The 25,915-nt window shown below is 37.0% G+C and overlaps 2 protein-coding genes across 7 annotated transcripts in view; one reads left to right on the plus strand and one right to left on the minus strand.

Annotated features, from left to right (window-relative positions):
• Window positions 1-25,915, plus strand: part of FHL5 (four and a half LIM domains 5) — a 41,849-nt gene that overhangs the window by 15,127 nt on the left and 807 nt on the right. For 2 of the 6 annotated variants that reach the window (XM_073893666.1, XM_073893663.1), the window contains exons 2-6: window positions 8,486-8,712; window positions 15,313-15,483; window positions 16,310-16,484; window positions 17,456-17,625; window positions 21,811-21,997. In XM_073893666.1, the coding sequence (XP_073749767.1) occupies window positions 15,325-15,483; window positions 16,310-16,484; window positions 17,456-17,625; window positions 21,811-21,997 (691 nt within the window). In that variant the 5' untranslated portion in view covers window positions 8,486-8,712; window positions 15,313-15,324. Of the gene's footprint in view, window positions 1-8,485; window positions 8,713-13,562; window positions 13,695-15,312; window positions 15,484-16,309; window positions 16,485-17,455; window positions 17,626-21,810; window positions 21,998-25,915 lie in introns of all 6 variants that reach the window. The other 4 variants (XM_025860291.2, XM_073893662.1, XM_073893664.1 and 1 more) reach the window with 3 other exon arrangements.
• The window catches only part of GPR63 (G protein-coupled receptor 63), a 244,894-nt gene continuing 221,050 nt past the window's right edge, over window positions 2,072-25,915 (minus strand). Inside the window, exon 3 of the transcript XR_012378501.1 lies at window positions 2,072-2,192. The gene's annotated coding sequence lies outside the window, so the exon portion shown is untranslated. The remainder of the gene's footprint in view (window positions 2,193-25,915) is intronic.

Below are 25,915 nucleotides of genomic sequence, written 5' to 3' on the forward strand. Positions count from 1 at the left end.
TTTGAGGAGAACCTAAGTCAACCTAGGAACTGGATCTGCTCTTCCAACGCACCTTTTCCAGAAATAACAGCAATTTTGCAAGAAGTAGAAAATTCAACCTATACCTCTACTGTAAGGCTTGTGGTTCCTTTGTGATCAAAATTGTAGAAGCCAACTTAATGATGAATTTAAAAACAGAAAATTGGGATCTGAATAGACAGAGATTTAGATAATCCAGTTTCATCTTAAAAGGAGTATTTTTTTGGTCTTGACAATTTTCTTATACCCCAGTGAGGAAAAAAAAGAAATCAAGGATGGTATCAAATCAAAACTATATATTTTATAAGACTTCTACTTCTTTTATTTTTAAAGAATATAACGTTTAATAAAATATAGTTATATATTACCACGGTATATTTACCACTATTTCAGTAATAGCTCCTATAAGTAAATGATTCAGAATGTAATCCCTCCAAGAAAGCCATCAAAGCGTTTTTTTTTTTTTCTTTGTTAGTATCCATAGAACAAATTAACCAGATGGAAAGCTTTAGTCAGCTGTTTTGGTTTCATGGGAGAGTAGTTCATCAGCTCTCAGGAGATTTTATATTTGACCTCTCCACACAAGATATTCAACTCCCTACAAACTGGGTTTGCAAATATGTCCCTAGAGACTAATATCAAACATTCCACCACAATTCTATGATGCTTGTTTTAGGTTATTTTTGATTGATGGCCTGAAGTTATGGCTTCAGTTATTTTTAAAATTGTTTGTTGATTTTTTAAAAAGTAGTGTTTGAGGGGGGGTAGAAAATAGACTCCTTCAAAATGGGAACTACAGTTATAATTGTGCATTTTCCATCAAGTCAAGTATACCTACAGCCGATCTACCCATGACTTTTCCATTCTTACATCTCAGTTGATACTTGGGTGGGATCGTGAGCAGCTATTATTGTTCTCATTTATAGTTAAGGAACATAAAGGCCAGAAAGGTTAAATGGTTTCTACAACAGTGGCTAAGTTATATGCTAGTGCTCAAGCAACCAGGGCAACATTCTACAGCTTCTGGTTTCTAACCTAGTTCTTCTCAGTATGTTCTGTCTTGGGTTATAGGCAAAAACAGCTAAGGATGTACATGCAGGTCTGCTCAACTCAACCCTCAGAACCAGGAAAAGAAAAAAAAAAAAAAGCCTAAAAGTAGAACTTCTTTACGAGTTATCCAAACTCCTTCATATTTTTCAGATATGTGCATTTTAATTTCTTCTGCTGTAAAACATATACTTACCCCATTTGGCCTAGTTTACACAGATTTTGGAAGATTTACTTTTTCATATATCTCATTTAACTCCCTTAAACTTTGTCAAATTCAGTCACTCACTCAAACAGCATTTCGGCTAACATCAGAGATCTCAGAAGACAAAGATCTTGTGATCCTGGTAAAGATATGGTTTGTCTCAAAATGTTGCGCGCAGACCCGAAAAGCCTGGTTTAACTTCCAACAGACAATTGAAGTATCTGATCCAACAGCTCAAAAACTAATAGGGGCACCTGGGTGGCTCAGTCAATTCAGCAATCGACTCTTGATTTCAGCTCAGGTTATGATCGCAGGGTCCTGGGATGGAGCCACATATCGGGCTCCACGTTCAGCAGGGAGTCTGCTTCAGGATTCTATCTCTTCCTCTCCCTCTGCCCCTCCCCCTGTGTGCTCGCTCTCTCTCAAATAAATAAATCTTTAAAAAAAACTATTAATAGAAGCATATTATTGCCCCTAGTTTAGAGAAAAATCCTTTAATAATATCAACAGATAAACCACCTACTTCTGCTGTTTGTTTGATATCTTCCTCAGTGGGTAATGGAGGAGCCCTCCAGCTGTCTTCTTCAGCTGCCATCACAGGGAAAGTGAAAGAATGTTGCTTGCCACAGACATGCCCTTAGGGCTTTACCTTCTGTTCCCTAACCTTCATTTTCAGTCCTTTGACATATTTGCCACAGATGTAACAGATATAAATGAATTCACTACTCAAGTGGACATATAGCATACAAATTCTTAACTCTTTTCTACTTGAGCCTTTATCCTTTATTCTGTTGACAGAATCCTCTTTGCATATATGTTTCAGTACTTGTCTTGGACTCCAAACCCTCATAGACCAGGACGTTTTCCAGGCCTTTGTTTTTTCAGTCATAAACCATGTTCTGAGGTGCTGCTCTGCTCAGACCTGAGATACAGAAATGAAGTAAGCAACATCGTTACTCTTTGAGGAGCTCACAAGTGAGAGAGACACACATGGGACAAAAATACTGTCACAAAATGTGGCAAAAGGGAAACAGACATATGTATGAACTAATGAGAGCAACAACTCTTTCCTGAGGGTATGAGAAAGCTGCAGAGAGGAGGATTTTTAACTGGACCCTGATGGGTGAGGAGAAGCATCAGGCAGACAAGATCAGTGTGACAAGGGGAGGGTACTAGATGCGGAAGAAAAGCCACAGGTGGACACTCAACCGCACAAATGGGTGTAGTGTATTTGAAGAACAGGGAGTCGCTGGTGTGGCTAAAGCCTAGGTAGGATGAGGGTGTGTTGGGCAGTGCTGGGGCTGGAAAGGGCTGGAGCAAACGGGAACAGTAGCAAGGTAGTAAAGGGTCTTTACGCTAACTAATGGAGTTTAGACTTCATTGTATGACCAAAAATGAGCTGCTGGAGGTTTTTTTCCAGCGAGGGGAGATGATCAGAGGAGGTTGAGAAAGATTCTTCTTGAGCATGTGGAGGATGTTCTAGAACTCCCTAGAGGAAACTGAGCTTATCATTAGAGAACAAAAGTCATGTAGTAGAAATGTGCTTGGTTCTGCTCAGTAGAGGAAGAAATCTTTAATAATGTCTTCAGGTCAATGTAAACTATTATGACCCATCGGAGATAGGAGGAGGGCCTAAACTAAGATTTAGGGATGCTTCTGAAGTGGGATAGAGAGGATGTGGTACCCGATAAACACAGATAGGGGGTGCGGGCAGGGAGGGAGGAGAGGAGAATGATGGCAACAGTTGCCTCAGGAAACTAGGTGGTGATCTAACTATGCACTGTAGATGGTCTCTATAACCACGGAGCACAGAGGAATATACTTCGTTCAGTGAGGCTTCCAAAACGCTCCTGACCGGCCGTCAGAGCAACGATTCAAATTTAAATCCAAAACGGTAAAATCACAGGTAAATTCAGTTAAGTAGAGTTTGAATTAAGATTCTTCATCCCGTTTCTGGTTCCACTGAAGTTTGGTATATCAATCACAAACTTCAAAGACTTAAACATTTTGTACTAACACTTCCCAAGAGGATTTTAATACTCCTTTCACCATTTAGATTTAGTTTCTCCCCAAGTTCTTCCCTAAAGAAAAGCAGAAACACGTCTACTTTACTGAATCAATGAAAGCCTGCCTGGGCAGTTGAAACAGTCCTCAGCACTCTCCTAGGAGGAGAGATGTATTTATATAGACGGAGCGAAGCTGTTTTGAATAGCCGGATGGCAATTAAGCCAGAAATCCCAGTAAACTTTGAACTAAAGAACTGTGCACTTTTACATATGGCATGATTTGCATCTATTTAGCAAAATTTACAGATCATGTATTAGAGCCAGCAGTAATCTTAAATACCATTTATTGTATATCCTCTATTTTAAGAATTATAATCAATGTGAGGATTTTATACATTATCCCCTGCCTCCATAGGGAACAAAAAGCTGTTATCAAAACAATGTAAGTTATAATTGATATTTAGAATAAAAAATATATGGTAATTCAACTACCCCAATAAATAAAATTCCTCAAAAATACACCAACAATAGAGATGTTACTGGAAGCCAGAAGGCTCAAATTATATCCTTGTACACTTCAACTCCACCATAAGAAGGAAAAGTCCTCTCACATTTGAAACTTGTAATCCATGACTGGAGAGTAATAAGATACATACAGGTTGTCCTTGATTTGCACAATGTTCATGCACAAAGCTCATGCATATTGTAACCATGTCCTTGCTTTGCACATTTCATGGTACTGAGAAAGTGTGTGTGAGAGAGAGAGAGAACTTCTCCCCTCACTTGCATCTAAAATGGTCCCCCTCTGGGTGCGTGCATGGCTCAGTCAGTTAAGCATCTGCCTTTGGCTTAGGTCATGATCTCAGGGTCCTGGGATCAAGCCCCACGTTGGGCTCCCTGCTCAACAGGGAGTCTGTTTCTCCCTCTCCCTCTGCCCCTTCCCCCACTGGTGCACAATCTCTCTCTTTCTCAAATAAATACATAAAATCTTTAAAAAATAAAAAATAAAATAAAATGGTCTCCCTCGGGTCCCTTTTGATTCAGTTCACACGCATCCCAGATCTTCCTTGTTTAGACAACTTCCATGACCACCATCAGCATGCAAAACCTTTCTCTAGATATTGCTACACCCTTGTGGATTATTTCTCTTTTGACAAACATAAGAAAGGATTGTTTAATACATACTACTCTACTTATTTATCCTCAACTCATTTTTTGAAATCTCTAAAAAAAATAAATCATTTCACATATAGGAAAGAATATTTCTAATATATATGCAAAGTACAATAGCAATTTAGTCTAAGAAATCAAACATTTCCTATCAATTTGTGTGGATTTTTTTTTGTAGTTTCAAGTTTTTATTTAAATTGCAGTTAGTTAACATATAGTAATATTAGTTTCGGGAGTAGAATTTAGTGATTCATCACTTACACATAACACCCAGTGCTCAATCGCAAGGGCCATCCTTAATCCCTGTCACCCATTTAACCCATTCCCCACCCACCTCCCCTGAGCAACCCTCAGCTTGTTCTCTACAGGTAAGAGTCTGTTTTATGGTTCGCCTCTCTCTTTTTTTGTTCCCCTATGTTCATCTGTTTCATTTCTTAAATTCCACATGTGAGTGAAATCATATGGTGTTTGTCTTTCTCCGAATGATTTATTTTGCTTAGCATCATACACTCTAACTCCATCCATGTCATTCAAAAGGCATGATTTCATTCTTTCTGATGGCTGAGTAATATTCTATTGTTTATATATACAATAACCTCTTTATCCATTCATCAGTCAATGGACATTTGGGCTCTTTCCATATTTTGGCTATTGTTGATAATTTTGCTATATGTGCACGTATCCCTTTGAATCAGTTTTTTTTTTATCTTTTGGGTAAATACCTAGATCCTTCATCTTTGAAAACCTCTTTGCAACTTCTCAATACCCATCTAATTCCAGAAGTTAGATAATCTTAAATTGCACCCTGATTTTTGTGTTTACCATCATCATGCTTTTTAAAATAGCTTGAATAATATATATTTATTATGTTTAATAACATGTTAACTAACATACTAACATGTATTTTTAATATATTAACCTATTTATTATAATTTCTAATAATCAGTTTGAGCTGTTCTTGAACTTTATAAAAGTGTATTTACTTTTTTGCGAACTACTTGCTTCACTCAATATTGTAAAGTTGAGGTAAAGTAAATTCATTGAGGATGAATTACCTGCAATTCATCTGTATGAGCATATATCTACCTCTGTATCTATTTCCCCTTTGATAGCTATTCAGAGTTTCCTGTCATGGCTACTATAAACTATGCTGCTATGAGCATTCTTGCACATGATCTCTGCAAGATTTTATGATTTACACACTTAATGGGTGAAACTGCTGAGTCATACAAAAGGTACATGTTCAACTTTACGATATTATGAAATACTGTTTTTCAGAGTGATTTTATCTGTCCATCTTTCACTTTTATTTTCAGTGTCTGCTTCTGTTGCTCCTTATCCTCACCAGTATTTCATATTGTCAGACTTGTTCATTTTTTCTGACCTTATGAGTGTAAATGTATTTCATTATGGTTTGCTAAACAGATCAAATCCAATTCCATGGAATAGATTGAGCCTTCTTTAAAATATCTGTCATTTAAAGAAGAAAAATATTTGCGTATATCTTTTGCCCATTTTTCCATTAGCTTATTTTTAATTCTTATTGATTCATGGAGTGTTTTATATATTCTGTATTCTAATCCTTTGTCAGTTATATGTGTAGCAAATATCTCTTAACCTGTCATTTTGTGGTTCTCTTTTCTTTTAATAGTGTCTTTCAATGACCAATTACTTTTTCCAAATGTCAATCTGCTCATTCATGGTTTGTGTGTTTGCATCTTTTCAAAAACTTGCACTAGCTTGAGGTCATAGAAATTTACTCCTATATTTTAAAGTTTTGCTTTTCATATTGATGATGGAATTGTTTGAGTATAGTATAAGGTAGGGCTCCGACCTAATTTTTTGCCATGTAAGTAACCAATTATTCCAGGACCATTTGTTGAATAATTTTTTTACTCCCATTAAACTGAAATATCATTCTCTATATGTCAAATATATCAATATTTATAAATATAAATATATCAAAAATAAATACATCATATTTATCTGATATGATTTGGTTATGATTTGTTTCATATCTGATTTGGTTCTCCATTCTATTCCTCTGGTCTCTTGGTTTATCCAGTTCTTTTTTTTTTATGTTATGTTAATCACCATACATCATTAGTTCTTGATGTAGTGTTCCATGATTCATTGTTTGTGTTTAACACCCAGTGCTCCATGCAGAACGTGCCCTCTTTAATACCCATCACCAGGCTCACCCATCCCCCCAATGCCCTCCCCTCTAGAACCCTCAGTTTGTTTCTGAGTCCATAGTCTCTCATGGTTCGTCTCCCCCTCCCAATTCTCCCGCTCCATTTTTCCCTTCCTGCTATCTTCTTCTTCTTCTTCTTCTTCTTTTAAACATATAATGTATTATTTGTTTCAGAGGTATAGGTCTGTGATTCAACAGTCTTACGCAATTCACAGTGCTCACCATAGCACATACCCTCCCCAATGTCTATCACCCAGCCAACCCATCCCTCCCACCCCCACCACTCCAGCAACCCTCAGTCTGTTTCCTGAGATTAAGAATTCTATGAGGAATTCTTAAAAATTAAACCTAATTCTTAAAAAAACAAACTAAAAAAATTAGGTTGGAGCCTTACCTTATACTATACTCTTAATCTCAGGAAACAAACTGAGTGTTGCTGGAGTGGTGGGGGGTGGGAGGGATGGGGTGGCTGGGTGATAGACATTGGGGAGGGTATGTGCTATGGTGAGCACTGTGAATTGTGCAAGACTGTTGAATCACAGATCTGTACTTCTGAAACAAATAATGCAACATATGTTAAGAAAAAAGAAAAAGAAGAAGATAGCAGGAGGGGAAGAATGAAGGGGAGTAAGTCGGAGGGGGAGATGAACCATGAGAGACGATGGACTCTGAAAAACAAACTGAGGGTTCTAGAGGGGAGGGGGTGGGGGCATGGGTTAGCCTGGTGATGGGTATTAAGGAGGGCACGTTCTGCGTGGAGCACTGGGTGTTATGAACAAACAATGAATCATGGAACACTACATCAAGAACTAATGATGTAATGTATGGTGATTAACATAACAATAAAAAATTAAAAAGAAGAAGAATTCCTCATATCAGGTTTATCCAGTTCTAAACTACATTTCCTTAATGACTTTAAGTTTTGAGATTTCATATGATAAGTGTTCCCACTATCATAAAGTGTAGATATATGGTGCTATATTTAATACCAGTATTATTTTTATTGTTTTCAAACATGGTATTTTTTAACATTGTATTTCTGGTGTATAGGGATTCTGTTGATTTTTGTGTATTGATTTTGTATCAAGGAACTTGCTTGCTTTCAATGATAATGAGATTGAACACAGTCTCATGTTTCTTAGTATTTAGATATCCTCTTTTGTGTAGTATCTAGTCAAGTCTTTTGCGCCTTTATTGGATTATCTATGTTTTCCTTATTGATTTGTAGAATTTCTTTATGTTCTGGATATGACTCCTTTGTTGGTTCATGAGTTACAATACCTTCTCTGATTCTGTGGTTCTTATTTTCACTCTTATCTTGAATCTTTTTAAAATAGTGGTCTTAATTTTAATGCAGTCCAGTTTATTAAATTTTTCCTATGTGACTGCCTTAAGAAATTTTTCCCTATTACAAGTTAATAAAGAAATCTTCTTATGTTCTAAAAGGGTTAGAAAAGAAATAGCACCTTCACAATACTGAGTTTCCAAGTCTATGAACATAGCTTATCTTTCCACTCACTTACTCAGGTTTTCTTTATATTCCTTCAAAGTGTTCAGTGTAGGGTTCTCACTCATGCTTATTAGATTTATTACAAGGTATTTGAGGGTTTTTTAATGGTACCAAAAATGATATATGTTTTAAACTTCATTTTCTGTTTGTTGTTATAAGAATTAGATTTTTGTATATAGACGTTTTATCCAGCAACTCTATTAACCCACTTACAAATTCTAATTGTTTATTATAGAATCATTTGGATTCTCTTCACACAAAAATCAGTCAGCAGCAAATAATGACACTTTATTTGTTCCCTTTCAATTCTGATATTTTCCTTTTTCTCATCTTAGTGTACCGGCCAGGACTTCTCACATAAAACTGAATAGAAGTGGTGATCGTTGGCATTCTTTTTCTCTTTCTGATCCTAGAGTAAAAGCTATCAGCATTCACCATTAAATATGTTTGCTAGTTTTTTTTTTAATTACATTGAGGAAATTCCTTTTATTCTTAGTTTACTAAGTTTTTGATTATGAATTGAAGTCAAATTTCATCAAAGGCCTTTTCTGCATCTGCTAAGGTAATTATATGACTTTATCTTTTATTTGATAAATCCGGTGAAATACAGTGATTCTCTTTTTAATTTTAAACCAAAATTGCATTCCTGGGATAAATGCAATCTATCATGATATGGTTAACATTTTCACATATCACTAGGATCAGTTAGTTATTATTTGAGGAAAGTTGTGTGTACTGCAAAATTTATTATTTATTATAAGCATAATTGGCCTATAAATTTTTTTCACTAATGTTTTCAGTTTTGGTATCAGAGTTTTAATGGGTTCAAAATTAACATGTTTCCTGTTTATAATATTTGGCATAGTTTATTAGGCGTGGTGCTATTTCTTAAGGCTTGGTAAAATTCACTGGTGAAGCCATTTAGGCTTGCATTTTACCGTGTACCTAGGTTTTTAATAACAAATTCAGTTTCTCTGATAGTTACCAAACTATCAGAGAAATTTTATATTCTTGTATCAGTTTTAATGTTTGAAATTTTATATTCTTGTATCAGTTGTAATGTTTTATTTATCTTAGAAGTTTCCCATTTTATCAAAATTTTCTAATTCTTTAGCTAAAGTTCTTCCACAAGGCCAATATTTATTTAGATATACCTCCATATTTACAATTTTTGTTGTTTTTTAACTGCTTTCTTCATCTCTGAGCTTCAATCTGAGATCATTTTTGCCTGAAAAACGGTCTTTGGCATTTATTTTAATATGGGTGTGCTCTGGATGTATTCAGTTTCTGATTGTCTGAAAAATGTCTTTTTTTCATCTTCATTATCAAAAGCTGTTTTATCTGAGTATAGACTTCTAGGTTGGCTCCTAATTTCTTTCAGAATTTTTACCTTATCTTCCCATTGTCTAGTTTCCATGTTTTTCTATTGAGAAGTAGTAACTTCTTAATTTGTTGTTACAATGAAAGTAATATTTTTACCCTATATTTTAGATGTTATTTGCCTTTAGTTTTTAGAGGTTTTACCCTGAGATGCCTCAGTGTGTGTGTTTTTAGCCTGGTCAAGTTTCATAGTTTTTGCTTTATTTTGTTTTATAAATTTGTAGCATGATGTAATCTGTCAGTTTTGGAAGACTGGCCATCATTTCTTCAATAAGAATTCTTCTGGGGTGCCTGGGTGGCTCAGTCGGTTAAGTGTTCAACTCTTGATTTTAACTCAGGTCACCCTGGGCATGGAGCCTGCTTGGGATTCTCTCTCTCCCTCTGCCCCTCCCCCCACCCCTCTCTCTCTCTCTCTCTCTCTCTCTCTGTCTCTCTCTCTGTCTCTCTCAAAAAAAAATTCTCCTTCATATTCCCCATGAAACATGTAAAACACACTTTTTTACATAGGAAGAACAATAACATTTGTTGATCAAATGGAATCCCAATTGATTTGCCTGTTTGTGGTATGTCCATCTTCCAACCCCTTCTATCACTATTTTTAAATTAATTTTCGTAAGTCTCAGCTCAAAACATTTCATTCATCCATTTTCAGTCATCAGTGGTTATTTTCTTTTCTATAGAAAGAAAATATGTTCAACTCTAGCTTGAAACTTAACCCACTGATGATCTTGCCCAATCTATGTTTCCAATTTCTCCTCCAATATTTGCCTTCTTGTGCCCTACAAGCCACTTTGAATAAACTCCTTGCCTCTTCCCATGCCCGCCTCACATATCCGAGTATGAATGTCTACCCTAATTCTGTTGTCCTATCTTAAATGCCCTTCCCCACATCTCCAGGGAAGAGAGGTGTGCACAGGCTAAGATCCTAGGCTTCAGTTTCTGACAAGCGTAGATTTGTATTCTAGATCCAGCATTTTTACCAGCCAGGTGCTCTTGACCTCACTAAGCTTTGGTTTCTTCATTAATGGGATAATGTTATTCATGGGGATAATAATAATAGACCCCTCCTAGAGGGTCAAGTGATGACTAAAGGAGATAATCTACACCAAGTGGTTAATACAAGGAACAGGAGTATTCGATATCATTGGTAGTATTTTTACTATAAAATACCAATGGTAGGAGCGACTGCTCTTTGCCCACCTCTACATCCATTCTGCTCTGTAATCTAGAGGTCAGAGACCTGCTGCTGCTGCCACCGATACCATTACAACTGTTTCTCACAGCCAAAAATCTAGTCACTGAACCCTGGACAACCTGAGTCCGGGCATTTCAAAATAGTAGAAACCACTCACGTATCTCAGACACAGTCTGCCAGCATCAACAGCAGCAGGAACATAACCTCTATATCCCTCCCATTTTCCAGTTTACACACATGGTTTGAGTTAGCAGAGCCAAATTTGCCTCCCAAACACCAGCTGAAGAGGGGCCAGGAAATATTTTTAGCTTCCTGACCTCTCCAGCGAGGAGGGTAAAGCCAAGGTTGGGAGAGCCAACCTATAATATCTACTGCATGATTCATTCCAACTCCACCTTCTCCAGCTTGTTCCTGGATTTTTCCTAACTAAAAGTCATCATTCTTCTGCCTTCTCTACATTGGTGGTTTTCACCACCATTGGACAAACGTCATTGGACATTAGAGCCACCTCGGACCTGAAAAATACTTATTCTCGTTCTTTGCCTCCAGAAATTCTGATTTAATTGATTTGGGGTAGGGGTGCACTTTGGAAATTTTTTAAAACCCTAATGTACCCTCTGTGTTTAGAACTGCTGCTCTAAATTCTTACAATCTTTCATTTCTCCTCATCACTTCCTAACTTTTGTTTAGTTATTTATAAAATGTCCTTACTCTTCCTACTCAATTATAAGTTCTCTGAGGCTAGGATTGGAATCTACTCTCTTTTATGTCCTTCACAACTTCTGGCAGATTACTTTGCAAAAAAGAAAAAAAAAAAACCTTAAATGTTGATTGACTGCATGAATAAATGAATGATGGATGATGCCTTGCAAACAAAAGCATATTAAAGATACCAGGCATCAAATCCCTGTCTCTCTCTTGCTTGACGTAGTCTCAAGTACATTTCTTGTGAATCTATTGATTCTGCTCAGCAGAGTAAAAATATAAGTGGATATATTGCTCACAGCATTAGCCTTCTAATCAATAATTCACCATAAAATATAACTTGACACAAAATTATTCCTAGTTTAAAAAATAACATCTAAGAAACGGCATTCTCAGCTATAGACACTATTGCAAATGAACTCACCCTTTCTAAGTAGAAACCTAAAATAAAGGAGGAACTGGACAATAAAAGTCAAGTGCGGTCATGACACTGGATTTCTGAGATTTTTTTTTATTTTTAGATACGTCAGTTCTTTGATATATCAGTGTATCTCTAAATCAATCTTCTAAAACCCCAGTAGGCAATGATAAAAATTCTGTACTCAAACTATTGTATAATTGCAGAATGACTTCGAAAGAAGTTTGACTAGAATATATCTAATTGATACATATAATCCCTTTGAAAGAAGTTTGCCAAGAACTTGATATTGATACTAGCATTTCTGAGTTCATACCTAAAAAAATTAAATGCTATCCAATTGGGTTGCATTGTTAATATTAAGATTTCTTACGGTTCATAATTATAGATCTGCTTTTTAGATCTTTGAAAGAAAAGGATTTAAAATCTTTGAAAGAGAAATTTTTCCCAGTACCTTTGCCAAATTAGCCCTCAGATGGGGGTTCCTGAGATAAGAATCACAGGGTCCTCATCTCTTTTTTTACAGCTTTGCCTGTTAGGAAATGATTAAGAGCAAGCCATTGGATCTGCTCTCCTGAACACAGAGTTATTCCCTGAGTATTTAAAAATATTAACATTAGGGATAAAGAAGAGGAAAAAGGACACAATGATGTTTAGAAAAGAATAAGGTTAGGTAAAAAGTGATTTGATTAGAGAAATTCTTTCGCTTCTCTTGCCTGCCCCCACCGCATTTAGAACTGCTTGTGTTAAGAGTTCAAATAGCTTTAAGAAGCTTTAGTTTCAAGGTCTTCTTTAATCCTGAATGTACCCAGGTGAAAATTTGTTTCCCAAGACTCACCATTTCCCAACTTCAGAAGGGATCTCGCGCCATTCTCCCATTTGTCTTTTCCCCTTCCTTTCCTGCCAAATCAGGATCGATCCTCCCTCCCTCACTTCCTTCCTTCCTTCCTTCCTGAGTTCCCACAACTTAACTTCCTTAAAGTCTTCCCAGGAAGGTCTCCTGATACTGTAGCTCCTCACCCTCTTTTCTATTAGTTCCCTTAAGAACTCCATGGTTCCAGTAGAATATGTATCACGTTTGTGGTTATACACTCCTCTATTTGGATGGGTTCACATATCCACAGGTAAATGAGAGACTTCATGTAAATGAGGGCTGAATTTCTCAGTGTATTTTCCCCAACCAAGAATAAGAAGGTGAACATTTAGTTTGTTCTCTTAGCTCAAATTATGTTCACCATTACCAAGGTAAGAGTTAAACTAAGAGAATCCAGACTTCTGGAGGGCAGGGAGTTCAAATATTAGAGTAGATATTCAATACACATTGACCTAGACTAAAGGCCTTGTCTCACTGTATAGTTCTATAAAATGCAAAATCACAAGGTTTTGAGATGTTGAAATGACTGTTCCCACCCGACCCAACTGTCCGACGCTGCTTTAAGAAAAAAAAAAAAAGAAAAACAAAATAAGTAACTTTCTTCAAAAAAAAATAAAATATGGTCCATTTTGTTAAGAATTTTCTATGGAGCAAGGCCTATTATGTGGCTAGGATGGGGATACTTATTTGACAAGTATTTATATTTATTGATTATATATTTTGATATCAATATGTATATATTTATAAAATAAATAAGATATAGGTATTGCAATGTTGTGTTTAAAGTGCTGAAACACTACCAGTTTTGTAATCCCCTCAGTTGCTTCTTCATTTTATAAGATACTAAAAGCCTCACCAAATGGAAGTAGACTGGGAGTTCCCTTGCTCCATGATGCTATTATGTACATCTAACGCCAAGTCAGTACTAATAATGAAGATGGCATTTTCCATACTAAGTGATGAAAGTTAAAGGTATATAAACCTTATTTCACTATTAAGAGATAAACACATGATCACTGTAAATGTGAATAAAACTCACATTTTAAAATCTTTCAAGGGAATCAGATCTATTTTCCTCCTGTTTCTAAGCCCTCGGGAACTCTTTGAGTGTGTTTGTATTCACTTGGAAGGGACATTTCTGTGGAATCAATCAAATAGGGAATTCAATGTTCTTTGCAGAAAATTTTGGCATGTTCCATTGGGAACTTTCTAGTATGAATTTTCATCTTTCCTGGGAAAAAAACCCACATGTTCTAAATCCTCAGTCTTTTCTCTGTTAGTGAAGAACAATATAGCGAAGCTGTTATGTACAGAATTAATGACAATATATATTCAGCAAGACAGTCTGCTGGACACCTCATCATTAAAATAAAAGAAGGCAAAAATGTATGAGAATACAATTTGAATGTACTAAATAAAAACTAGCATTAAAAATGCTGTGAAAAGCATCACAATAACTGATTTTCTGATTTTGCTACAATTAAAAAAAAAAACAAATTTCCAAGGTGGAGAATTAGAAAATATTCATAGCTCCTAATATATTCAAAGTAAATCCAAAGATAACAAATCTCATTTTCCAAGAAAAGCAGTGATAGTGCTTTTGGTGACAATGAAAAACTCATGTTCAATGCCTAATTAGACCTTTTGAAATCCGTATGTTCTGTTCTTTACTGGTTTCCTTATTCTTGCCTTGGCTCTATGTTTCGTATCAGTTTTTTATTCAGCAAGTGCTGCTAGTCACCATTCTATATACATCTTAGTTTAGTCCTAAAACCTGAAGAAGCCTAGAGCTCTTTTCTACCACTGATGGTTTCCCCTGCATTCTACATCTGGGCAACTGTTCAACAGCAGCCAGAAAGACCTAGCACTTGGACTAAGTCCTACCTGCTAAGGAGTTGTATTTGGCCAGGTTAGTGTGGGCCATCCAAAAGGAGATGCCCAGGAGGCAAGTGTAGCTTTAGCTACAGATTTGGGAGTCAACAGCATATTTGGGGAGGTTCAAGCCCCAAGGAAGGAGGATGTCCCAACGGAGAGTATGTAGTACAGGAAGATGTGAGGACTAATGTGCAGAACCCTCCTGAGGTGCCCAATAAAGATTTGAGAAATAAAAGAATGGCCTAGAAAATGACAGTGTACTTGATTATTAACTTCCATGTCAGACTGTTGTGATTTCCAAGGAACTCTGTCTCCAGAACTCTCCAGCAAGTTAGGAAGTGATGACAGTTAGTGAAAGACCTATCAACAGTTCATATTTATATCCTTGAGGTGAAACTGTCCTCTTTCAACACATCTCACGTTTTCATTGAAGTTCACATTAGTGAACGATGAATACAAGATGTTTTTCACAATCTGGCTGTGGGCTTACTGCATTTTGTTAGCAAAACACACAGGAACTGCCAAAATGGGAGAGTAGCCTTTCCTAAATCACTCCAAATGTCACCATGACTACAGCATATTTTCCTAAATTGCTGTTTTGGTTTTTTTTGCTTAAGATATAAATTCATTCAAGTGTTTGGCTCCTATTAAGGCTTTATAATTTATCTTATAAAAAATTTGCTTTCATGTACATGAATCATTTTCTTATTCATAGGACTGAACCAAAATGACAACTGCTCAATTTGATTGTCAATACTGCACAGCATCACTTCTTGGGAAGAAGTATGTACTAAAGAATGACAATCCATATTGTGTCTCATGTTACGATCGTATCTTTTCTAACTATTGTAAAGAGTGCAAAGAACCAATCAAATCAGATTCTAAGGTAGGTTTTCAATTCATAGAATAATTGCATGCAAACAAGCAGAGAAATGCTTTGGAATGCCTCATTTCCTTCGGTATTGACCGCTAATACTGTATGGCTCTATTCCTGGATATAAGCATCTTCAAAGTTACCATCAGTGACCAGGTACTGTGCTTAGCACTATGAAATATAACATATATACTTTAATCCTCACAATGATCTTAGCAGATAGTTTAAGATGCTAAAGATTAAAGAGGTTACGTTATTTGCCGGGAGTTACACAACTAAAATGCTGGTTTATTTCTGGAATGACAAGAGTATAAATGAATAAATACATAAATCATCGGAAGTGTAGAGATTTCAAAAATCTGTATTTTCTGACTTCAAATCAGGCTCATCCCCCCCTAAGTCCACTGGGCCCTCATACAGCCCATTCCTCCCACAATGCACATTATTGTTTTTTTCTTTTTCTTTTTTGTCTTTGTTTTGTGGTGTTGAGATTTTGTTTAATCTCAAACAATAATAGGATATTACAACCTAAAAATAAAAATCATTCCATGAAAAACCCCTCTTATAGTTGATAAAAGGAAGAGGAAATCTGAAGAAATAGGAAAGAGTTTATTTTCCATCTGTCTTTAGTGACCAACTAAGAAAGCCCCAGGCTCTAGCTCTTAATTGCCCCAGAGAGGCTCCCTCCATGGGTAATAGTATCAATGACAACTTTTGGAACTCAAGCTACCAGCACAAACTACTGACACCAGAGTCCCAAGAGTGTTCAGTTTTGTCTTATCAAATGACCTGTTTAGTCACTAGCACATTTAATTAACTCATATTTACTGTCTCGAAGGATCTTTGTTACAAAGGCCGAAACTGGCATGAAGCATGCTTCAATTGCGCCAAATGCAATCACTCTCTGGTGGAAAAGCCTTTTGCTGCCAAGGATGAACGTCTGCTGTGCTCGGAGTGCTATTCTAACGAGTGCTCCTCCAAGTGCTTCCACTGCAAGAAGACCATCATGCCTGGTAAGACCCCAAGGGAGCTCCAGTCTCTCACTGAAGCTGCAACACTCTGAATTACACCCAAGCATAGGAAGAGTATAGTAGCTAAGAAAGCCCTCCTCTGGAGAAAAACATCTACCTTGCTACCTCTTGATTTCATTTTGTGTCTTTTTAGAAATAAAAGGATTATTCTTTCTGGGTAATTATTCTGTATGGGTAAATTACAGTGTTCAATCTATTTTCATGAAGTTAATTCATAGAGACATTTTCAACCACAATCTGAGCCAAAGACTAAAGATAAAATCTAAACCAATAACACTAACGCTGCATTAAACACGCTGTCCTAGGCATAATAATGGCATCGGGAAGCATAATCCATCATAGGAGAATGGGGCCAACCATCATTTTGTAGCAGGACAAAAAATGGTTTGAGGGTCCCTCATCTTTGTTCCTTTTAGGCCAAGTCAAGGATTCATGTACATCATTATACTTTCAGGCAAGCACTTTCTCTGTTTTGATTCTCTTCTAAATCCCTATGGACAGCAGCATAAAACACAATTCTCTCTCATTTCCTTATTATGAATTCAAAGAGTTTCTAGGAGACCATAACTGCACAACATCAATCTCAAGAGTTTGTGCCTCAGGCATTCCTAATATCCCAGTACTGATAATTATGGCCCAATCTATCTAAACCACATGCAGCCCTTCAGAGTCTCCACTAGTTGTACTTTCAAATCTCAAAATTGTAGCTTACACAGCACAAGAGTTTTCAGTAAAAGAGCAACTCACCTTCATCATGGCTGAACTCTACCTTCTTTTTTTTCAGATAAATGTTTTAGAAGGCAACAAAACACTTTTTCTATAAGGACAGTTAAGTTTATCATCTTAATGTTAAAATATATATATTTTGAGTAATTTGACATATCTTTACTTAAAATAAATAAAATGATGTTTCATTTGTACTAACAGGTTCTTATTTGGGGTGGGGGGGACAGGTTCCCGCAAAATGGAATTTAAGGGAAACTACTGGCATGAAACCTGTTTTGTGTGTGAGCATTGCCGACAGCCAATAGGAACTAAGCCTTTGATTTCCAAAGAGAGTGGCAATTACTGTGTGCCATGTTTTGAGAAGGAGTTTGCTCACTACTGCAGCTTTTGTAAGAAGGTAATTATCTGAAGAGGATGAAGCTTGTGGAACCTTCCAGACAACTGCTTTTTAACATTCCTAGATATTTGGAATGCACTGATCCTATCACGTTCTGTCTGTCTTTGCATGTGCATGTTAGTTTTGAATTCCGGCATGTCCAGAAGCACACTACCGGTCACAATGAAGATGGCCACCTATTTTTACTGTCATAAATTTCCACCCAGGACATGAATGTAAGATTCCAAAAGCTCAAGATAGTCCAGTTCCATTCATTGCTACCACACAGGAGTTCCTGTGTTCTGGCAGAGGGCACACATCGTTTGTGGAATACAAGATATTTCCCAGAAAATAGTTTGGGATCCATTTCGTTTCAGAGAAATACGATTTTTCTCACAGAGTCGCTGACAGAACCAATTTAAACAGGATGTTTAACTTCTCACAATTTAAACAGGATGTTTAACTTCCCAGCAACACAAATGTCTTCTTGGCTTAAAGCTTTAATATTTCTAAAGAGTAGGTAAGTAGACTCAAGAGAGTGACAAGATCACTGGGGAAATTCACTAGACAGAAAGACAGAGAGAGGGCAAAGGGCAGCATGTGGTTCGCTTCCAGTTCCAGAGCATCATATAAGGCCTTCTGACTTGGATACCCCTTCAAAACATATCTTCCAATAAGAACAAAGTCCTGCCTTCAAGTAAACTTTGTCCATCTCTTTTTTAGCCTTTAAGCTTTTATATGAAAGAATAAATTTCATATAAGCTTTTATATGAAAGAAAAATATATATGTTGGGTAGTAGACAGATCACTCATCTCTATCACCTTGGTAAAACCTGTCTGTGTTTCATAAAATATATATTGATGTACTTGGAGAAATCCTTGACCCATGAGGCATCATAAAGTTTAAAATAACACTATAAATTGTGATGGGAAAGCAGTGGTGTCTAAACATTTTTGATCTATGAGATGCTCTGGCAGATCTCAGGACCATTTGTATAATTGCATCTGGACAGCTAGAAGTCTCACTACCACTTTCTATGGGAGCACATGAACACGGTAATTTTCTACATGTATTTAAAATACGAGGACTGCATTTGCAGAGGAAACAATAAACTCCTAAGTCATAATCATTAGATTACACTATAATGATGGCTGAAATTACAATTGACAGTAACATGATATAAAACCATCTTACACCCAGAGACTTTCATTACTCTACCAGTAGTAACACTGACTTAGACAATGACTTTATAAGCAACTCTCAGATCCTATGACCCTGCAATATATGAAGCTCAGAAGATTTACCAGAATTGATGACCTGCATTTTATTTTTTTTTATTTTACTATATTCTTTTTTGAGAGAGAGAGAGAGAGAGCATGCACAAGGGGGGGTAGGTAGAGGCAGAGGCAGAGGGAGAGGGAGAGAGAGAATCTTAAGCAGGCTCTATCCCATGACCCTGAGATCATGACCTGAGCTGAAATCAACAGTTGGATGCTCAACCGACTGAGCCACCCAGGCGCCCTGAAGACATGCATTTTAGAAACAGATGCTGGAAATCAAATGGTAGATTTATCTCACTGTTTTATGGGACAACTAAGTTGGCCATGTTCATGTTATGTTTCTTAAAGACTTAAGCTAAAATATTAATGAGACTTGCGGGAATTATCTTAAAATCATTTATTGGGCATATAATATAACGTATCTTTCAATGTTATAAAGATTCAAGAGGGGGAATTTCTCTAGTATATCCGTGCTACGCACTATTTGAGGCCAAAGCACTGGCATTTCCCAAGTTATAGGAGCCTGTCCTATATTTAGGACATGATTTGAAGTCACCAAAACTTTGTGAAATATTTATGTTGGGTAGTAGACAGATCACAACATGCCAGATTATTTTCTATTTAACTTTTAAAACCACCAGTCATTTAAGGAAAGCTGGATATAAATGTTTCTGATCAAGATGATCCAAGCTGAAGAAAAACAATGTTTCAACTCAAACCAAAGACCAAATAAAACAAACAAAATGGGCAAAAAATACTGGACAACCAGGCCCTTAGAACTTTTTTCATAGATTTTATTTTGTGAAACTAAAACTTATTTTCTGGGATGCCTGGGTGGCTCAGTTGGTTAAGGGTCCGGCTCTTGATTTTGGCTCAGGTCATGATCTCAGGGTCTGGGATCAAGCCCCACGTCGGGCTCCTTGCTGGGCGTGGCACCTGCTTGGGATTCTCTCTTCCTCCCTCTCCCCCACTGCCCCCACTCTCTTTCTCCCTCCCTCTCTCTAAAAAAAAATAAAATAAAATAAAATAAAAATAATAAATAAATAAAACCTATTTTCTACCAAAAACAAGGAACCTTAAACTCCAAGTGCTTTGAATCCAAACTCCTCGAGGTTCAAATAGAGTATTCTCTGATTCATCGGCTATGGTCTATGAAGCACAAAACCAATACTGCCTCCACTTTTCCAGAGAAGAAACTTGTTCTAAATCCTGGGATCAATCAATGGCAAAAACCACGCCTAGATATTCGGCTTCATCTCAGCCTGCCTGCCTCCTCAAAAGGAACATAATCATAAGCAAACTATTTTTAATGTTCCAGAGTTTCTTCTCCCTAATTAAACAGTCTTGGGAATATTTATCAAGTTTTCTTTTGCTGTGAATACATTTTTCAAGTTTGGAATCTTTTAAGCATTGCCTGCTAATAATTTGACCAAACAAATCAAAGGAATGTTGAATTCTGCTGTCCCCGTGGTGAGGCATTTGAAATCAGTAGGAAGTATTTTAAATTGCTTTAGTTCACACACACCATTATGTTTCCCATTTACTTATTTAGACTGGTATACATTTTTCCCTTTAGGAAAAATAACTGTTTTATCAAATATCTTTAATTTTTAAGATATTTGTTGTAAGATTCAAAAATATCTTTAGAATCATCTTTTCAAAAGCATGTATCATAGACAACATTTTTTTAAATTTTTCATCAATGAGATGGCTTAGAAGAGGCTCTACATTTTCTATATCCAGTTAATTTGAATACAAAGATTACAGGACTCGCCTCAGAGAGCACATGAACATATTCCAGATTCCACAGCTACTCCAAGAGCTCAACAGCCATGGGTTCGAAAGACGCTATGACTTAAAAATTGCTACCCAAGAACAGTTGTCCAATATTTACCCATCTGATTCTAAATAAAGATGTCTCAGCCTTTTAAAAAGTACAACCCATGGATTAAACTGGTTTAGAAAAAAAAATATATGTTATGGAGGAATAATCATCATCTCTGACAAAACCCTCGCACATCACACATTAAGGTTCAACATACAAGCTGTGCTCATCATTACTTAGAAGTTCTAAAGCTGAAAACCCATGCAGTTGGCACAGCACCCCATTTGTGCCAGATACAATACGAGAATTGCTGTCCAAATGTTTTTCCCCTTGGTGTTTGTTCCTTCATTCGACAAGGACTTATCAACTGTTCGTGAGCGAAAAGTAACCTTGCCTCAGTGTTGTTTTACTGGCTAAGCACACAGGCTCAGGAGTCAGACTGTGTAGGTTTGCATACTAGTTCTGTGTGACCTGGCGAGGGACCTGACCACTCTAATACTCAGTAGTTTCTCATCTCTTAAAGGGGGAAAGATCATAGTCTTGGCTGTGTCAGACGTTAAGAACAACCAAGAAGAGGTCATCCCTTAGCACAGGGCTGAGGACTGAAAGCTCACTTCAGAAATATTAGTCATGATTAGTGGACGATGGTCCTTAACAATGCCATTCAGCATTGCTACTGCTGGAATAAGGCTTTCAGGGAAAAGTAGCTTTTTTCAGCATCCTTAAAAGTTAGACATGGAAATAAGAACCTGGTGTAGAAAATACCTTAGTTCTGATGGCAGATCTTTGAAGCCCAACAAGAAAGAGAAAGATGAGAAAAGGAATCAAGGATCTATTCTTTTTCATTTTCCTGAGTCCATGATGGCCCTGCTTCTTCTCTATTCCACTGTAAGAGAAAAATTAGGGTATGTCTGGCCAGTTCTATTTAATCCCTATAGCCTTTTGCTTCTCATTGATTCAAAAAAATCACAGGGAAAGGACATCCTGACACAAGGTGATAGAGTAGCCGAAACTACCACTTGTGGACACAGAAGAACATTGTGACAGGTCCGAATTGTACTAGCTTCCATGGTCACTGCCTTTTTGTGATCCTTTGGCAGGTGATAACTTCAGGTGGGATAACGTTTCGTGACCAACCGTGGCATAGAGAGTGTTTTCTGTGCAGTGGCTGTAGGAAAGAGCTCTGTGAAGAAGAGTTTATGTCCAGAGATGATTATCCATTCTGTTTGGACTGCTACAACCATCTTTACGCTAAAAAGTGTGCAGCCTGCACCAAACCCATTACTGGTGAGTTCTTCAGTTTACTATGGTCCTACGATGGCGTAGATTTGCTATATAGTTAATTTGGGAAACACGAGTAAAAAATGATAATCTTCTGAGATACACACACAGGGGTACCCACACATAAATACAAATATTACACAGACCCCCTCAAGGCAAGTGGAGAGCGTAATTAGGGTTGCCATGTTCTGTAGAGGGGAATTAATACTAAACCTAATGGTAATGACTTAAGTAATCATTCAGGGAAAGAGGAGAACAGGATGAGCTGAGAGGTCAGAGAACCTCATGAGGAGGCCTGCCATTTAATGATTTGAGTGGGAGAAAGGGATACTTATAAATAAAAATCCTGCTTGATTCCAAACAAGGGCAAAGGGCCCTAAAATAGAAAAGGTTTTAATTAAATGCAAATATTGTACAAAAATCTGAAGCTGTAATAATTAGGGTGGCATAGGTCAGGAATTAATTAAACTTCATTTTAAGATGCTTCTAACAAGTGTATCATTCTCATTTCTCTCAATCCACTTGCAATACATTTTAATTATGAATAGATAAAATAAAACAAGACGGCATTCTGTTGAACGAACAAAACACATGTGATGTGATTTGAAAATATCACAAATGGTAAATTGATCCATGTTAAAAAGATTTTCAAGGTAAAATGATGCATTATATTTTCCCCAGAAGTATTTCCAAAATGCTAATCCTATAGTTAAAAAAAAAAATGAAGCTGGCATGATATGAGAATCCCAGCAGCTATTCTTCTAGGTAGAACTGTACTTCTAGTTCCCATTCCTAGGATTCTTAGATCATATTTCATTTCTTTTAGTTTAGTTTATATAACACGGAATTAAAAGATTATTTTATCCTTTTCCTCCTCCTCCATCTTCAAATACATCACAAAATAAAAGTTGAATCTTCTTAAATCTTCAAAGAAAGAAAAGAGTTTCACGGCAAACCCAGCTTGGCAGGTTTTCACTGACTTGCAAGGGGAGGGAGAGATTTACCCAAACAGACAAGGTCCCAGTTTTCTGCACAGGGCACCATATTTTTCAGCATCTCACCCCAGTCCAGGGCTACAGCTGGCTGGCAGGTGTGTTTTGTTTGGCCTGCACGTGTTTGGAAACAACTAGCGCAAAACCCATCTCTGCAGCCAAAAGTACATGAAGAACCTGCCGGGGTGAGCAGACCGCCCTCGCGTTCCCCAGCTGGGTCTCTGTCCCAGGCTCAGCAGCTGCCCCAGTGGTCTGTTCCCCACAACTCGTCTCCATCCCTCAGCTCTGTTACCTTCCCAACCCTTGCACTGGATTCCGTTGGCAATCCCAGACTACGGGGCTCCAAAGCTTAGGCTGTTCACCACTCCACTCCCCTGCCTCTACACATCTCACAGCTCCTACAGTCAGGGGAATGAGCCACTGTCGCTACCAGTTTTAGTTAGAAAATGGGACTTCCAGAAATGCATCAGTTCTGGGAGCTCATAAATCTCCTTGGTAAAATCTGCAATTACAGCCCAATGCATGCAGTTGATTTATTCTTGAACACTTTTCTTGAACTAGCCAGAAAAAGAAAGGGGGGCTTCCATGAGGAGATGAGAAAATTAAACAAGTCAAAATGGGTTTAAACACTTCCTGGGTACCCAAATAGCTAATACTGACCTGCAAAGAGCCTATGTGAGCCCTGAACTTGAGGAGTTTCAATTCTCATCCATCACAGATTCATGTAGCCAAGTGACTTTTTTCTGTTGGGTTGTTTCTTGTTAATCACTGAGCCCAGGTCTTTCAGGTTGAGAGAGAAAAAACACATTGTCCTGCAGGTAATATAAGGATGATCAAGAACCACAGATTTGACCCAAAAGTAATCCAAATACAGGATTATGTATTTAACTTAGAATAATCAGTTTTTTGATAATTATCATAATCTTATTTTGGCTCTGATGAGAGACACTTGAGACTAAAATGCCTGCAGAAACTTCCAACGCGCTTCACTATTTTTTTATCTGATATATGTTTTTTATCTGAATATATATATATATGCTTTGCAGTAGTGTTTCTTTAAAATTGAACTCTTTGAATTAATGTACCACAGGGAATTCTTATGCTGCCATATATTTATCTTCTGAAAGTTGCACACTCATGCAAACAATGTGTCAATCTAAGAAACTATGTTAGGGTGTTTTCAAAATACTTTTTTATATTAACTAAATCTATCTATGAGTCTCAGGTGTGATTTTTTTAAATCCCATCAGAATAAATTTTATTCATTTGAACAAACTCAAGGTAGAACTATACTTTTTTTCTCCTCTAAGATAGGATTAACCTTTCAAATTTTCTGGGATAGATGAAGAAGCTTGATGTAGGGACGCGCTCTGGACTAGCGAGTAAAAGACCTTGGCCTTGGCTCTGCCCCTGAGGACTGTGGGACCATGGGTAAAGAACTCACCACCACGGAGGTCCTCATTGGCCTTGCTTGCAAATGAGGAGTTGAATAGGATCACATCTTTGCTTTCTGCCATTTCTGTTTATTTTGAGTAAAAGGAGTTTCAAATGTTATTTCTTCTGAAAGGAATGCTAATGTTCCTGGTTATGGTCTTTACAAAAGATAAATTCAGACTGAATTTGGGGAAGTTAAGAGCACAGGTTCTGAAGCCAGATGGCCTAGGATTGAATCCCAGATGTGTCACATACCAGCTGGCTGATTTGGGCAAGTGGTTGAACCTCTCTGTTCATCCATTTTGTCTGCAAAGCAGAGTTGATGGTAAAGTGAGAGCTATGTGAAGTAGTACATGTGAAGGGCTTAGAATAGTGACTGACTCATTTTCAAGGGCTCAACAAACGCTAGCTCTCATTCTACTGAATTTTCAGTAATAAATGAAGTCAAATAAAACAGGTGCCAGAGACCAGTTTCCTGGGGGACTTTATTAATACAAATGACCCTCTGACCTGAGGGAGTAAATGTATTCAAATTTGAAATAATTTATAAACATCTCACATGTTGAGTCCGCCTTTCTTAAATTCCTACTACCAGATGCTTCTATTTCTTTTTCTTTGTAAAATTCTGGAAGAATTATTTTTATATTTACCACTTGTACAGGCTTACTAATAAAATCAAGAAAAGCTCATGAGCATCAAAATGCAAGATGTGTAATAATTAGTTTTATGAACAGAGATGATTCATGCATATATAGCATATGATTCTTGCAGTCAGCTTATTACTGTTTTGAATAACATTCAGGGAATTAATTGGTTCATTACTGATTTACTCTTATTAGCAAGTAATGATGATAGCATAATTAATCAAAGAAGGTAAAGAATTTGATGTGCATTTATTTATAATCTAGTGAATTTCATGTAAAGACATCAAATAACATTTCTAGTATGGAAATAAAAGTTCAGTATCATATTTAAGGAGAGTTTATCTGAAGTAGAATGCTTATTCACCTTTTTTTCTTCCCCAAATGGAATATTTGGAAATTATATGTGAATCAACACATGACTATGTTAGCCACACTCTGTGAGTAATGAGCAAATCATGGGAAGTTTGTATCACTATGATCACTTGGAAAAAAACTTGGCAAATAAACACCCAAAGCATCCCAAACACTTCCCAACCGCTATGCCTTTTCTCCCTTTCAACTCCTCAAAATCAATTCCTTAAACTGTAGTCTGGATCCATATTAGGGATATAGAAAGAGATTCTCACTGAAGACTCAAATTCTATTACCTTTCTTAGAAACATTATGACTCACGTGAAGCCCAGGTGGAGGTGGTGGGGGCTGACAAGGCACTTCTTAGAGCCTAATTACTGGATAGGATGGCCTTAGTGGCCAGAGTGATCAGACTCACAGATCTTTGTTGCAAGCCTGGGCTAAAGTGGTCTCTGAGCAAGGTAATCAGGTCGTCATGTTAGGCTAGCTACACGATGGTCAGG

This window comes from Callorhinus ursinus, unplaced genomic scaffold (assembly GCF_003265705.2).
Source record: "Callorhinus ursinus isolate GAN/ISIS: 27379988/994484 unplaced genomic scaffold, GSC_fseal_2.0 scaffold6, whole genome shotgun sequence".
Classification (NCBI taxonomy): Eukaryota; Metazoa; Chordata; class Mammalia; order Carnivora; family Otariidae; genus Callorhinus; species Callorhinus ursinus.